Genomic DNA, 17,446 nt, shown 5'->3' with positions numbered 1-17,446 from the left:
AAGTTTGATTAATAAAGCTGAAAATGGGTTTATCACAAAAACTAAGCAGTTTAAATCACATTGTCAATTTACCACCTGCGGGTCATCATCATGGGCAGTCCCTTGGAATCGAGGAAGACTTACTTGCTTCCACTCTAAGAATGAGTCCTTAGGTGGCTGAACAGTCCAATACGAGTACCACAGTCCCTGTCACAGGTGGGACAGATAGTCATTGAGGGGAAGGGTGGGTGGGACTGGTTTGCCGCACACGCTTTATGCTGCCTGCGCTTGATTTCTGCATGCTCTCGGCGCTGAGACTCAAGGTGCTCAGTGCCCTTCTGGATGCACTTCCTCCACTTAGGACGGTCTTTGGCCAGGGACTCCCAGATGTCAGTGAGGATGTTGCACTTTATCTGTCGTCGAGCTACAATACGCGGACACGCCTGTGTCTGTGCACACACAGAGGCTGAACTCCAGGACATAGTCGACGTATTTACTGAAGCGTATGAAAGCATGGGCCTTACGCTAAACATTAGTTAGACAAAGGTCCTCCACCAGCCTGTCCTTGCTGCACAGCACTGCCCCCCAAACATCGAGATCCACAGCGTGGCCCTGGACAACCTGGACCACTTCCCCTATCTCGGGAGCCTCCTATCAACAAGAGCAGGCATTGATGATGAGATCCAACACCGCCCCCAGTGCGCCAGTGCAGCCTTCGGCTGCCTGAGGAAAAGAGTGTTTGAAGATCAGTCCCTCAAAACTGTCACCAAGCTCATGGTCTACAGGGCCATAGTAATACTCGCCCTCCTGTATGGCTCAGAGACATGGATCATGTACAGTAGACACCTCAAGTCGCTGGAGAAATACCACCAGCAATGTCTCCGCAAGATCCTGTAAATCCCCTGGGAGGACAGACACACAAACATTAGCGTCCTCGTCCAGGCCAACATCCCCAGCATTGAAGCACTGACCACACTTGATCAGCTCCGCTGGGCAGGCCACATAGTTCGCATGCCAGACACGAGACTCCCAAAGCAAGCGCTCTACTCGGAACTCGTCCACGGCAAACGAGCCAAAGGTGGGCAGAGGAAACGTTACAAGGACACCCTCAAAGCTTCCCTGATAAAGTGCGACATCCCCACTGACACCTGGGAGTCCTTGGCCATAGAACATCCTAAGTGGAGGAAGTGCATTCGGGAGGGTGCTGAGCTCCTCGAGTATTGTCGCTGAGAGCATGAAGAAATCAAGCGCAGGCAGCGGAAGGAGCGTGCGGCAAACCAGGCTCCTTGCCCACCCTTTCCCTCAACGACTATCTGTCCCACCTGTGACAGAGACTGTGGTTCTCGTATTGGTCTGTACAGCCACCTAAGAACTCATGCTAAGAGTGGAAGCAAGTCTTCCTCGATTCCGAGGGACTGCCTATGATGATGATGATGATTTGAGGGTGTCCTTGTAACGTTTCCTCCTGTGAGTAACCCAATTTTAAATGACTGAAACTGACTTCTTCGAAAACAAAAGCAAAACTATTTTCAAGTTAGTAAATTAAAAAACATTAAAAATATTTCAAAACTTACCTACTCGTGTCCTTGCACCCAAAAGAAGTAGCTTAGTATTTGGAGCCTCCTCAAATGCTTGCATACGAGTGCAATTAGTGGAAACCCCCAATTGTGATTAATTCACTTTGGGCCCCACTCAGTGGGTGGAGCTGGCTTCTGGCATGATTCGAACGCAAAAGGTCACAGAAACTTGAGTTATGCTGAACGCAATTTGTGCTTAAAATTCTGCGATCTTTTGTGCCGGTTGTGCCTATATCGGGGGAATTGTGCCGGAAAAAACAGCGCAATCAAGCGGAAACTCCGTGCCATAAATTTCAGTAATAAAGGTTTTCTGGTAAATTGAAGCATAACTGCCAACATTACTGTACTAACTTCCAATAAACCTAACCTTTAATTTATTATTAATTCAGCCTACTGTATGTGATGATGCTGCCCCTTCTCAGCAAATATAATTGAATACCCTTTGCCCTCACAAACCTGATTGTCTAATTTGACATATTGACAATTGAGAAGGACATAGCTGTGACAAAGACTAAGGTAATAGGTTGGAGAAAAGCTGATTTTGAGGGACTGAGAATAACACTTGGGAAAATAAAATGGACAATAATATTGACAAACAATGATGCAGAACAACAATGGGAAACATTTAAAATGGTGTTCAACAGAGTCCAGGAAAAATATATTCCGCTAACAAACAAGAAGAAGCTAAACACTAATGAGACACTGTGGATGAATAAAGCTATAAAGGACAAATTGAGGGTAAGAAAAGAGGCATACATTAAGTACATGGACAGCAGGGGAGAACATGATAAGTAATTAGGAGAGAAATAAAAAAAACAATCCGGAAGGTAAAGAGGAACTATGAAATTAAATTATCAAGGAACGTAAAACAAAACAGTAAAATATTTTACAGGCCAATAAATAAAAAAAGGAAGGTCGGGATGGAAATGATAATATCACAGGCAACAATAGAGAGATGACAGAGATGTTAAATAATTACTTAGCTTCAGTATTTACCAGGGAGATGGAAAAGGTGGAGAGGACAATAAATAATGAGCTTAGTAATGAGTTAACTACATTTAAAATAAAACGAGGCAATATACTAAATAAATGAACTAGAAATGAAAAATATAATAATAGTCAGCATGGATTTCAAAAGGGAAAGTCTTGCTTGACCAATCTAATTGAATTTTTTAAAGAGCTAACAGAGAAAATAGACAAGGGTAATGCAGTAGATGTCATTTATCTAGATTTTCAAAAGATCTTCGATAAGGCACTACATAATGGACTAATGAATAAGATCAGGGAATGTGAAGTCAGGGGACAAGTAGTAGAATAGATAGCTAGCTGGTTTCAAGACAGAAAGCAGGGAGGAGGGGTAAAGGGTAGCTATTCACAATGGCAGAAGGTGGGTAGTGGTGTTCCACAAAGATCAGTGCTGGGACCACTGTTATTCACAATTTATATTAACAATTTAGACTTTGGAATTAAAAATACAATTTCTAAATTTGTGGACGACACCAAATTGGGAAGTGTGGGGGTGGCGGGGGGGGTGGTGGATAGTCAATACTGAGGAGGACTACAACAAATTGCAGGAGGACATTAATAAACTTTCAGAATGGGCATGTAATTGGCAAAAGAAATTCAATACAATTAAATGTGAGGTATCACATTTTGGTAAGAAAAATAGGGAGGTCACATATTACTTGGAAAATAAGAATCTAAATGGGGTAGAGGAGCAAAGGGATCTAGGAGTACAAATACACAAATCACAAAGTATCGACACAGGTTAACAAGGCCATAAAAAAACAAACCAAGCTCTAGGGGTTATTTCTAGAGGGATAGAATTGAAAAGTAGGGAAGTCATACTAAACCTGTATCGAACCTTGATTAGACCACATTTGGAGCATTGTGTACAATTCTGGGTGCCATATTATGAAAAGCATATAGAGACCTTGGAGAGGGTACAGAGAAGATTTACAAGGATGATACCAGAAATGCGAGGGTACACTTATCTGGAAAGGATGAACAGGTTAGGACTCGTTTCCCTGGAAAATGGAAGGCTTAGGGGTGATTTCATAGAGGTCTTTAAAATCATGAAAGGTTTTGATAGAGTAGATACAGAGAGAGTGTTTCCACTTGTGGGGAAGAGCAAAACTAGCGACCATCAATATAAGATAGTCACCAAGAATTCCAATCGGGAATTCAGATGAAACTTCTTTACCCAGAGAGTGGTGAGAATGTGGAACTCGCTACCACAGGGAGTGGTTGAAGCAAATAGTATAGATGCATTTAAGGAGCAGTTAGATAAGCATATGCAGGAGAAGTGAATCGAGGGTTATGCTGATAGGGTTAGATGAAGAAAGACGAGATGAGGCTCGAGTGGAGCATAAACGCGGCATGGACTGGTAGGGTCGAATGGCCTGTTTCTGTGCTGTATATCCTATATTATCCTATGTAATATTACATTATAATCAATCTTGTACGAGTTGACTTTAAATCGCGTATTTTAAATTATTCCAAAATGAACTGACATGTACTATTTTAAACATACCATTCAACATTGATTGCAATGTCTATGAACCCTCCTGGGAATGAATGCTCCAATATACTGTACAGAGAGTGACAGTACCAGGAAGGAGTCAATTTGCTCCTACACCCTTTTTTAATGTAACTTTAGATCATTAACGGCAGTGGACTAAAACAGTGCCGGTTGAGCCGTTCAAATAGAGTGATGTGTTCAATTCAGATGTTAACCTGTGCAAAACAGTCTATTGGACTTAGATTTGAATTAAATCATGGAACCTGAGTCAATTCATGTGTTTTAATTTTGCAAATGCCAAAGCATTCCCTGTGATCAGTAATTGTTTTTATTTTACACATTCATTATCTTTCAATTTCTTATGAGTCTTAATTTTGTTTCATTCAGGAGTTGGACACGATTTCCCCATTTAGCCGGGACTGAAAAGAATCTCCAGTTAGCCCACCAGATTAAAAAGCAGTGGAAGATCTGGGGACTGGATTCAGTTGAATTGGTTCACTATGATGTCCTTTTGTCTTACCCAAACAAAAGCAATCCTAATTACATCTCTATCATTGATAAGAATGGATATTCGGTAAAGTGAAATCTCATATTTAATTATACTTTTTACTTAACTCCATCTGTACTTGTGTTACTCTGAAGTAATATACAATTAATAGTATATACTCCATGATACAATTCAATAATTCTCATGCTTTTCTTGCCGATGCCGAGTTCTACTGTTTACAAATTACATCCTGGCAGTGGACTAAAACAATGCCAGTCAAGTGGAGTGATGTGCTCATTTCAGATAGATTGTGCGTAACAGTCTATTTGGGTGCAGATTTTAATGAAATCATGGAACTTGAGTCAATTCATGTATTTTTATTTTGCAAATGCATTATGTTTGCTCCCTGTACATGTATCTTCATCAGCTTTATTGGCTCTCTATATCCCCCTTTCATTGATTTCAAAATTCATGTTCTCATTTACAAGCTTTTCTATATTCATGCACCTCCTTGCCTTAGCAGCCTTGGTTGGTGAGAGCAGTGCTATGTCATCTAACCAGTTTTGTTGAGGGTGGTGGTGTTTAAACTTATCAGTAACCAGAAGGCTACATACAGCTGCTTATGATGCCACCATATAATTGTGGTGTGATCGCTGCGAGTTTAGTGAGTGATAATCAATAATTGAATTAACAGTATATAAATCATTGTATAATGTATAACGTTTTAAGGTGCTCATTTGCACAGTCAGTTGAAAGCAGGAGAGAAATCTGAAAATATTACCAGCTGAAATGATTAGTTTGCTATTTCTGATTTCTATTTGCAATTGTAGGAACGCCATCACCACATGCACTGCAGTGGTTCAAGAAGAATGCCCATTACATAAGCACAACGATGGATCGGTAATAAATGTGGCCTTGCCAGCTTCATTACATCCTGTGAACAAAAAAAACACATAGCAATGAGGAATGACTTTTTTTTTTAAAGAACTTAGTGGGGCAGAAATCACGGCCTCCCAGCCCGTACGAAGTTTCTGCGGACCCAGGAAGGCATCGGAAAATGCACATGCGCTGAAAACCGGCTTTTCTGATCGGTCAAGCTGGAGCTTGCCCAGCGGATGTCCTGAAAACTCTTGCGCCTGATAAAAGCAGGTGCATAGCCTACTTTTACAGGTGTAAGAGTTTTAAAACAAACAAAAACATAACAAAATAAAATTTAACAAACACATTTTATTGCTAAAAACCCTGCCCACTATGGTAAGTTTATTTAAAACCATAATTTTAAAAACTTTTTAAAAAATCAGATAAATATTTTTTTTTATAAGACATTAATAACTTTAATTTAAATTAATCTTAAATATGTAGTGTATATTTTCAATTTTTTATTAGTGTTTTGGTGTTTGGAGGCTGTTTCTCAATCATAATAATGGGAACTCCAACTTACGGAGTTCCCATTAATATGAATGAGAAAATACTGTACCTTAATTGGCTGCCCCGAGCCATGTGACTCCAGCTCCAGCTTACAGGTGTCCCGCCGTGCCCGTGCTACGACACGCAGGGAATGAAGGCCTCAGGACTGGGATCTCAAGTGGACGCAGCAGGAATCGGTAAGTGCGCATTTTTTTTCCCTCTTTCAGTTCTTTGCCCGCAGAAGACCTCGACCGGGATTTCTAGGCCAGTATTTTTCTAGAATTGCTTAAAGCACGTAACCAAATATTTAATTCTGAAGTGAATCTGAAATACATTTGTCTGAGACTAGGATACAGTCCTGCAGGAATCTGTATTGGAGCCATTCACATCCACCATTTCACAACTGATTTTGATGAGGACATTAATGGCACCATTAATAAATTTGCTGTTAACAAAAATGTGCAAGCAGATGTATTAAGAAAAAACAAATAACTTGTATTTATATAATGACATTTACATTCTCAGAACATCACAAAGCACTTAATAGCCTATGAATTACTTTTGACGTGCTATTCAGGCACACAGGGATGCCAACCTACACATAGCAAGGCCTCACAAACAGCAGTAAGATAAATGGCCAGTTAATCTGTTTTGATGATGATTGCGTGATAAACATTGGCCAGAACACCAGGAGAACTTCTGTTCTTCGTTGAATAGCACGATGTGATCTTTTACGTCAATCTGAACAGAAATCAATTTGAAGTCTCATCTGAAAGTCAGCACTATCAGCAATGCAGCACACCTTCAGCACACACAGGTGTCAGCCTAGATTATGTCCTACAGAGATTGCTCACAATCTCTGACTCAGAATTGAGAGTGCTACCACTGAGTGAAGCTGACACCCCAGTATAGCGCAATGGGCCCGTATGGCAGATTTCCTTCAATGTGCATAAATGCAGTGCTATGTATTTTGGTCTAGGAAGCTCCAGACAGGCATATGATGCATTGGCATCCACTAAAGGTTGCAGAACAGGAGAGGACCCGGGGATGGGGAGTGGTGATAGTGGATAAATCACTGATCATCGCCAAACAGTGTGATATGGTGATTGGGAAAGCAAATATGGATTTATGTTGTATTACTAGGACAGTACAATATAAAATTAAGAATACTAAATGGGCGTTACAGCCATACTTGGAGTATTTTCCCAGTTTTGGACCCCACGTGCCGGGAAATTACAAGGTTCTGGAAAATGTATGAAGGAGGCAATCAAAATGGCACGTACTATTTGGCCTCTTTATTATCAGGATAGGCTCCAGGAGTTAGGGTTTTTTCATGCAAGGAATGCAGGTATAGAGCGGATATAATTGTGGCTTTTAAAATCATGAAGGAAATATATTTCGTCAAGTTGATTTAAGTTTTTGAAATGTGCAGAGATGAGTATTAAATATGCAAACAAAGAATATGGTTAGCTATCAGGAAGCATTTCTTTCCACAGAGGTTCATTGTCTTCTGGAACACATTTACTGAAGCATGTGGTGAATGTGATTCCCGACAGTCTTTCAAACGGGAGCTGGACAAGTTGCTGAGTGAGAAGCTTCAGGTTACAAAAAGTAGGTTGCAGCTGGCTGGAAATAGGGAGACTCGGATTGTTGCAGTCTCCTGGAGCTTGCTTGACTGCCTTGAAAGGTCAGCAAGAAATTTCCCACAATTTTTCCCATTAAATTGACTACAGATCTTTTTGCTCCATCTCCTTGCCTCTCCCAGACTATTACATGACTAAGTGGGGGTGAATTGGGGGGTAGGGCGAGGCGGTATGGGGTTTTGATGGTGCATGAGGCTGCACCATGTCAGAGTGGGATGTTTAATGCTCTAAATGTTTCCTTTAGTGCCCTAATTATCTTAATTTAGTATGTAATTACATTTTGAAATATTTCTGCAGATAGATTTGCTAAAGAGGTTTTTAATGCACTGAGGATTTACAGAAGAACATAAGAACATAAGAAATAGGAACAGGAGTAGGCCATACGGCCCCTCGAGCCTGCTCCGCCATTCAATAAGATCATGGCTGATCTGATCACGGACTCAACTCCACGTCCCTGCCTGCTCCCCATAACCCCTTATCCTCTTATCGTTTAAGAAACTGTCTATTTCTGTCTTACATTTATTCAATGTCCCAGCTTCCACAGCTCTCTGAGGCAGTGAATTCCACAGATTTACAACCCTCTGAGAGAAGAAATTTCTCATCTCTGTTTTAAATGGGCGGCCCCTTATTCTAAGATCATGCCCTCTAGTTCTAGTCTCCCCCATGAGTGGAAACATCCTCTCTGCATCCATTTTGTCAAGCCCCCTCATAATCTTATACGTTTCAACAAGATTACCTCTCATTCTTCTGAATTGCAATGAGTAGAGGCCCAACCTACTCAACCTTTCCACTTAAGTCAACCCCCTCATCCCCGGAATCAACCGAGTGAACCTTCTCTGAACTGCCTCCAAAGCAAGTATATCCTTTCATAAATATTGAAACCAAAACTTCATACAGTATTCCAGGTGTGGCCTCACCAAGATCTTGTACAGCTGTAGCAAGGCTGCCCTGCTTTTATACTCCATCCTCTTTACAATAAAGGCCAAGATGCCATTGGCCTTCCTGATCACCTTGCTGTACCTGCAAAAGCTTCTATAGATATGTGAAGAGAAAAAGATTAGTGAAGACAAATGTAGGTATCTTGCAGTCAGAATCAGGTGAATTTATAATGGGGAACAAAGAAATGGCAGACCAATTGAACAAATACTTTGGTTCTGTCTTCACTAAGGAAGAACCTTCCGGAAATAACCTTATGGAAATACTAGGGGACCGAAGGTCTAGCGAGAAGGAGGAACTGAAGGAAATCCTTATTAATCAGAAAATTGTGTGAGGGAAATTGATGGCATTAAAGGCCGATAAATCCCCAAGGCCTGATAGTCTGCATCCCACAGTACTTAAGGAAGTGGCCCTAGAAATAGTAGATGCATTTGTAGTCACTTTCCAACATTCTATAGACTCTGGATCAGTTCGTATGGATTGGAGGGTAGCTAATGTAACCCCATTTTTTAAAAAAAGGAGGGAGAGAGAAAACGGGTAATGAGAGACCGGTTAGCCTGACATCGGTAGTAGGGAAAATGTTGGAATCAATTATTAAAGATGAAATAGCAGCGCATTTGGAAAGCAGTGACAGGATCGTTCCAAGTCAGCATGGATTTATGAAAGGGAAATCATGCTTGACAAATCTTCGAGAATTGTTTGAGGATGTAACTAGTAAAGTGGACAAGGGAGAACCAATGGATGTGGTGTATTTGGACTTTCAAAAGGCTTTTGACAAGGTCCCACACAAGAGATTAGTGTGCAAAATTAAAGCACATGGTATTGGGGGTAATGTATTGACGTGGATAGAGAACTGTTTGGCAGACACGAAGCAAAGAGTAGGAATAAATGGGTCCTTTTCAGAATGACAGTTAGTGACTAGTGGGGTGCCGCAATGTTCAGTGCTGGGACCCCAGCTATTTACAATATACATCAGTGATTTAGATGAAGGAAGTGAATGTAATAACTCCAAGTTTGCAGGTGACACTAAGCTGGGTGGCAGTGTAAGCTGTGAGGTGGATGCGAAGAGGTTGCAGGGTGACTTGGACAGGTTAGGTGAGTGGGCAAATGCATGGCAGATGCAGTATAATGTAGATAAATGTGAGGTTATCCACTTTGGTGGCAAAAACAGAAAGGCAGAATATTATCTGAATGATGACAGATTAGGAAAAGGGGAGGTACAACGAGACCTGGGTGTCATGGTACATCAGTCATTGAAAGTTGGCATGTAGGTACAGCAGGCGGTGAAGAAGGCAAATAGCACGTTGGCCTTCACAGCGAGAGGATTTGAGTATAGGTGCAGGGAGGTCTTACTGCAGTTGTACAGGGCCTTTGTGAGGCCACACCTTGAATATTGTGTACAGTTCTGGTCTCCTAATCTGAGGAAGGACATTCTTGCTATTGAGGGAGTGCAGCGAAGGTTCACCAGACTGATTCCTGGGATGGCAGAACTGACATATGAAGAAAGACTAGATCGACTAGGCTTATATTCACTGGAATTAGAAGAATGAGAGGGGCTCTCATAGAAACATATAAAATTCTGACAGGATTGGACAGGTTAGATGCAGGAAGAATGATCCTGATGCTGGGGACGTCCAGAACCAGGGGTCACAGTCTAAGAATAAGGGGTAAGCCATTTAGGACCGAGATGAGGAGAAACTTCTTCACTCAGAGAATTGTGAACCTGTGGAATTTTCTACCACAGAAAGTTGTTGAGGCCAGTTCATTAGATATATTCAAAAGGGAGTTAGATGTTACGGCTAAAGGGATCAAGGGGTATAGAGTGAAAGCAGGAATAGGGTACTGAAGTTGCATGATCAGCCATGATCATATTGAATGGTGGTGCAGGCTCGGTGAATGGCCTACACCTGCACCTATTTTCTATAATTTTATGTTTCTACATGTTGGTAGTTTACACTCACTGTTGAAATGCATCTTCACTTTTTACCATTTCTCTGCTTGTTTCATTGTGAACACTGTTGCAAAATGGTGCTTTGTTATTTCAGGTCCTGGGACACTACCTCCCCATTAGATAGAAAGAAGAAAAGTAAAAGTGAAGGGCAGAGAAACCGAAGGCAAAAATCAAAAAGGGCCACATTACAGCAAAATTCTAAAGGGGCAAAGTATGTTAAAAAGACAAGCCTGAAGGCTCTTTGTCTCAATGCGAGGAGTATTAGTAATAAGGTGGACGAATTAACTGCACAGGCAGCAATTAACGAATATGATAAAATTGGCATCACCGAGACATGGCTCCAGGATGACCAAGGCTGGGAACTCAACATCCAGGGGTATTCAACATTTAGGAAGGATAGACAGAAAGGAAAAGGAGGTGGGGTAGCGTTGCTGGTTAAAGAGGAAATTAACGCAATAGTAAGGAAGGACATTAGCTTGGATGATGTGGAATCTGTATGGGTAAAGCTGCGGAATACCAAAGGGCAGAAAACGCTCGTGGGAGTTGTGTACAGACCACCAAACAGCAGTAGTGAGGTTGGGGACAGCATCAAACAAGAAATTAGGGATGCATGCAATAAAGGTACAGCAGTTGTCATGGGCGACTTTAATCTACATATATGTTGGGCTAACCAAACTGGTAGCAATACCGTGGAGGAGGATTTCCTGGAGTGTATTAGGGATGGTTTTCCAGACCAATATGTCGAGGAACCAATTAGAGGGCTGGCCATCCTAGACTGGGTGATGTGTGATGAGAAAGGACTAATTAGCAATCTTCTTGTGCGAGGCCCCTTGGGGAAGAGTGACCATAATATGGTAGAATTCTTTATTAAGATGGAGAGTGACACAGTTAATTCAGAGACTAGGGTCCTGAAATTAAGGAAAGGTAACTTCGATGGTATGAGACGTGAATTGACTAGAATAGACTGGCAAATGGTACTTAAAGGATTAACGGTGGATAGGGAATGGCAAACATTTAAAGTTCACATGGCTTGAACTTCAACAATTGTACATCCCTGTCTGAAGGAAAAATAGAATTGGGAAGGTGGCTCAACCGTGGCTAACAAGGGAAATTAAGGATAGTGTTAAATCCAAGGCAGAGGCATATAAATTGGCAGGATAAAGCAGCAAACCTGAGGACTGGGAGAAATTTAGAATTCAGCAGAGGACAAAGGGTTTAATTAGGAGGGGAAAATAGAGTATGAGAGGAAGCTTGCTGGGAACATAAAAACTGACTGCAAAAGCTTCTATAGATATGTGAAGAGAAAAACATTAGTGAAAACAAACGTAGGTCCCTTGAAGTCAGATTCAGGTGAATTTATAATGGGGAACAAAGAAATGGCAGATCAATTGAACAAATACTTTGGTTCTGTCTTCACGAAGGAAGACACAAATAACCTTCCAGAAATACTAGGGGACCGAGGGTCTAGTGAGAAGGAGGAACTGAAGGAAATCATTATTAGGCGGGAAATTGTTTTAGGGAAATTAATGGGATTGAAGGCCAATAAACCGCCGGGGCCTGATAGTCTGCATTCCAGAGTATTTAAGGAAGTGGCCCTAGAAACAGTGGATGTATTGATTATCATTTTCCAACAGTCTATCGACTCTGGATCAGTTCCTATGGACTGGAGGGTAGCCAACATAACACCACTTTTTAAAAAATGAGGGAGAGAGAAAACGAGTAATTGTAGCCTGATATCAGTTGTGGGGAAAATGTTGGAATCAATTATTAAAGATGAAATAGCAGTGCATTTGGAAAGCAGTGATAGGATCGGTGTGCATGGATTTATGAAAGGGAAATCATGCTTGACAAATCTTCTAGAATTTTTTGAGGATGTAACTAGTAGAGTGGACAAGGGAGAACCAATGGATGCGGTGTATTTGGACTTTCAAAAGGCTTTTGACAATGTCCCACACAAGAGATTGTTGTGCAAAATTAAAGCACATGGTATTGGGGGTAATGTACTGACGTGGATAGAGAACTGGTTGGCAGACAGGAAGCAGAGAGTCGGGATAAACAGATCCTTTTCAGATTGGCAGGCAGTGACTAGTGGGGTGCCGCAGTGCTCAGTGCTGGGACCCCAGCTATTTACAATATACATTAATGATTTAGATGAAGGAATTGAGTGTAATATCTCCAAATTTGCAGATGACACTATGCTGGGTGGCGGTGTGAGCTATGAGGAGGATGATAAGAGGCTACAGGGTGACTTGGATAGCTTAGGTGAGTGGGCAAATACATGGCAGATGCAGTATAATATGGATAAATATGAGGTTATCCACTTTGGTGGCAAAAACACAAAGGCAGAATATTATCTGAATGGCGGCAGATTAGGAAAAGGGGAGATGCAACGAGACCTGGGTGTCATGGTACATCAGTCATTGAAAGTTGGCATGCAGGTGCAGCAGGCGGTGAAGAAGGCTTCATAGCTAGGGGATTTGAGTACAGGAGCAGGGAGGTCTTACTGCAGTTGTACAGGGCCTTGGTGAGGCCTCACCTGGAATATTGTGTTCAGTTTTGGTCTCCTAATCTGAGGAAGGGCATTCTTGCTATTGAGGGAATGCAGCGAAGGTTCACCAGACTGATTCCTGGGATGGCAGGACTGACATTTGAGGAGAGACTGGGTCGACTGGGCCTCTATTCACTGGAGTTTAGAAGGATGAGAGGTGATCTCATAGAAACATATAAAATTCTGACGGGACTGAACAGGTTAGATGCAGGAAGAATGTTCCCGATGTTGGGGAAGTCCGAACCAGGGGACACAGTCTAAGGATAAGGGGTAAGCCATTTAGGACCGAGATGAGGAGAAACTTCTTCACTCAGAGAGTTGTTAACCTGTGGAATTCTCTATCGCAGAGAGTTGTTGATGCCAGTTCATTGGATATATTCAAGAGGGAGTTAGATACAGCCCTTATGGCTAAAGGGATAAAGGGGTATGGAGAGAAAGCAGCAAAGGGGTACTGAGGTGAATGGTCAGCCATGATCTTATTGAATGGTGGCGCAGGCTCGACGCGCCGAATATCCTACTCCTGCACCTATTTTCTCTGTTTCTATTATCATTTCCAAGTGGCACAGTGCCTCTTTATTGCTTTTGCTTGTTTTTGAAGAAGAGAATTTGCTGTTCTCCTGAATGCTGGCAGCTGTATTTCACTCATTTTTATTCTTTCAGCATCTCATCAGTTTCTTCACATTTCTCAGCCTGCCTTTATAGATCTCCCAATCTTTCTCCTTTCCTTTAGATTTTAAAGCATTATATGTATTTTCCTCCTTCTTAATGTCTCCATAACTTTTTTTTATCTGTGCTGGTCTTAATCTTTAATTTTATCCTCTACTTATTTTTACAATAAATTGCTGTTGCTTAACAAAAAATCCTTTTAAAACTTTTCTATTCATCCATATACTTTTCTTTAATTGTTTCCTGGTGTAATTTGAATTTTATGCAAAACCTATTCCAGCAGCATCGGTGCCCTTGAAAAACTCACCTTAGTCTTCAGAATCAGCCACAATCAGCACAACACGAACATCACCAGCAGCACCAACAACACCATCTTCTCTGCAATCACCTGATGCTGCACAGGCCATCAGCACCTGACCACATTGCTGCCCGGGAAGCAAGGGATGGCCTCGCCATGGCCAGATTTACTTCACTCGATGCTGTACACCCTGGCTGTCACATGATACGCCAGATTGGCACCACCCCACACCAGCACCATAAAGCATCTCTGCAATGCCCAAGCCATTCCTTTCGTACTCTTCACCATTGTGCTTATATCACATAAGGGCACATAAGGATGCGCTTATGTCTCAACATTCATTACAACTCACTAAGCCACTTTCAAAGGTGCATTCTAATCTGTCCAAGAAGGCAAAGTGTTCAAAATAAAGATTTCAATGTTTGACAACACATTAGCAGAAACTCTACATGAACATTGGATAAAAGACCTATGGTGCCTACCCTTGTGTGTTGTTAATTGGTATGAACGGACAAGGATGAGGGGGAGTGTGAGGGGTGGCTAGTGAGATGGGTATTGTGATAATGTAGATCAGAGAGGGATGGGTGGAGGTGCAAGGTAAGTTGGTGTGAGTAAGGATATGCAGTAGTCGGGTAGGGAAGGCAGAATAATGGGGATATGATGAGTGTCTCAGCAGGATGTGGCTTTGCAACAACGTTTCATGATCAACTGAGATCATTGAAAGGTTTGCGCCACTACAGCCAGCTCCTCCTGACGACATCCCTGCTTGTGCCCTCCTGTACAATGTGCAACCAGGCTACTTGGTGTCCTGGGGGGCTCTTACACTCCTGGGAAGGGAAAATAACTTTCTTGTGTGCTCTGACTCCCTTGATAAGCATATAGAGCCTGGGTGCAGTCATGCACCATTGTGCAGTGCTTGTCATTGTTTGCAGCACCTCAATGCTGCAGCACAACTGTCAAAAAGAATGTGGGCACGGTCCCTTTAAGGGAACCCGCTGATGACGCGTCATCAAATGATGTAATCAGACCGCTTCCTTTTAAATCAGCCAGGGTTCCTGTTTCAGATTGCTTCCAGGGGCAACATCTGGAAAAATAAAAACTCGTGTGCATCATGGATTAAGACATTATCAGATTTGACTGATGCTACCATGTTTCAGTATTCTGTGTAAGCTGACACACAAATAGCCACTAGGTGAGACACCAAAGAGCTGTCAGCATCTACAAAACTGCTATAAGGAGTGAAAAAAATAGCAGAACCAAATACATAATCAAAGAAGCAATAGCAATTGCTTAAAGGGGCACACGGATTGTAATGAGATGTGCTGCGAATCCAGGAAAGGAGGCGAGGATTAAGGCAGGGCATTACATAGGATTACATAGTATATACGGCACAGAAACAGGCTATTCAGCCCAACCAGTCTATGCCAGCGTTTATGCCCAACCCGAGCCTCCTCCTGTCTTTCCTCATCTAACTCTTATCAGCATAACCCTCTATTCTCTTCTCCCTCATGTGCTTATCTAGCCTCCCCTTAAATGCATCTATACTACTTGTCTCAACTACTCCATGTGGTAGCGAGTTCCACATCCTCTCCACCCTCTGGGTAAAGAAGTTTCTTCTGAATTCCCTATTTGATTTGTTGGTGAGTATCTTGTATTGATGGCCTCTAGTTATGCTCTACCCCACAAGTGGAAACACACAATCTTTATCTGCTCTATCAAAACCTTTCCTAATTTTAAAGACCTCTATTAGGTTACCCCTCAGCCTTCATTTGTCAAGCGAAAAGAGAGATCTCGTCTGTTCATCCTTTCCTGATAGGTATATCCTTGCATTTCTGGTATCATCCTTGTAAATCTCCTGCGCCCTCTCCAGTGCCTCTCTATTCTTTCTAAAATATCAACCAGTATTGTACGCAGTACTCCAAGAGTGATCTAACCAAGGTTCAATATAAGTTTAGCATAACTTCCCTAGTTTTCAATTCCCTCTTTCTAGAAATAAACCCTAGTGCTTGGTTTGATTTTTTTATGGCCTTGTTAACCCATGTCACTACTTTTAGCAATTTGTGTGTTTGTACTCTGAGATCCCTTTGCTCCTCTACCCTAACCAGACTCACACCATCCAAGTAATATGTGATCTCCCTATTCTTCCTACCAAAATGTAATACCTCACATTTATCTGTGTTGAAATTCATTTGCCAATTATATGCCCATTCTGCAAGTTTATTAATGTCCTCCTGTTAATTGTTGCAGTCCTCCTCAGTATTGACTATCCCTCCAATTTTGTGTCATCTGCAAATTTAGAAATTGTGTTTTTGATTCTAAAGTCTAAATCATTAATATAAATTGTGAACAACAGAGTTCCCAGCACTGATCCTTGTGGAACACCACTACCCACCTTCTGCTGCTGTGAATAGCTACCCTTTACCCTTACTCTCTGCTTTCTGTCTTGAAGCCAGCTAGTTATCCAATTATGCTACTTGTCCCCTGCCTCCGCATTCTCTGACCTTATTCATTAGTTTATTAAATCGTACCTTATTGAAAGCCTTTTGAAATCTGGATAAATTACAGCTACTATATTACCCTTTTCTACTCTCTCTGTTACCTCTTTAAAAAATTCAGTGAGGTTGGTTAAGCAAGACCTTCCCTTTGAAATCCATGCTGACTATTCATTATTATATTTTTGGTTTCTAGATGTTCTATTTTCTCCTTTAGTAGGGATGCCATTATTTTTCCTACCACTGATGTTAAGCTGACTGGTCTATAGTTCCCTGGACATGTTCTATCTCCCTTCTTAAATATAGGTATTACATTCTACAGCTAGTCTGCGACTACAGCGAGAGTGCTATCTGCCAATCCTCTGGCACTACACCTTTTTTAACAAATTATTAAATATGTGTAGCAATGGCTCAGCTATCTCTTTCTGAGATTCTTTTAGAATGAGCGTATGTAATGCATCCGGACCAGGGTTTTTTACCGCTGAGTTTGAATAGTTTATTTAATATATCTCCCCTTTTTTTGTTTTAAATGCGTTTATTTCTCATGATCCAATGTCATCTCCACCTGTTCTATCTCCCTGGTAAATACTGAAATAATTAATTAATATTTCTGCCATCTCTCTATCAATTCTTATGTTATTATCCTATCCATCCTTTAGTGGCCCTATTCCCATCCCAACCTTTTTTTTATTTATGTGCCTATAAAATATTTTACTGTTTGGTTTTATGTTGCTTGATAATTTAACTTCAAACTTCCTCTTTGCCTTCCTATTTGTTTTTTTTATTTCTCTCCGAATCTCTTCATATTCTCCCTTATTATGTTATCCCTTGCTGTCCATGTACATAATATATGCCTGTTTCCTATCCTCAATTTTTCCCTTATGGCTTTATTCATCCATGGTGTCCTATTAGTGCTTATTTAGTTTTTTTTTAGCATAATA

General features: G+C 41.4%; 1 protein-coding gene across 1 annotated transcript in view; it reads left to right on the top strand.

Annotated features, from left to right (window-relative positions):
• naalad2 (N-acetylated alpha-linked acidic dipeptidase 2) overlaps window positions 1-17,446 on the top strand; it is a 316,092-nt gene that overhangs the window by 87,891 nt on the left and 210,755 nt on the right. Inside the window, exon 3 of the mRNA XM_070891469.1 lies at window positions 4,465-4,651. Within this exon, the coding sequence (XP_070747570.1) occupies window positions 4,465-4,651 (187 nt within the window). The remainder of the gene's footprint in view (window positions 1-4,464; window positions 4,652-17,446) is intronic.

This window comes from Pristiophorus japonicus, chromosome 10 (genome assembly GCF_044704955.1).
Source record: "Pristiophorus japonicus isolate sPriJap1 chromosome 10, sPriJap1.hap1, whole genome shotgun sequence".
Lineage (NCBI taxonomy): Eukaryota > Metazoa > Chordata > Chondrichthyes > Pristiophoridae > Pristiophorus > Pristiophorus japonicus.
The sequence above is the reverse complement of the archived record's forward strand: the minus strand, read 5'-3'. Positions and strand labels throughout refer to the sequence as shown.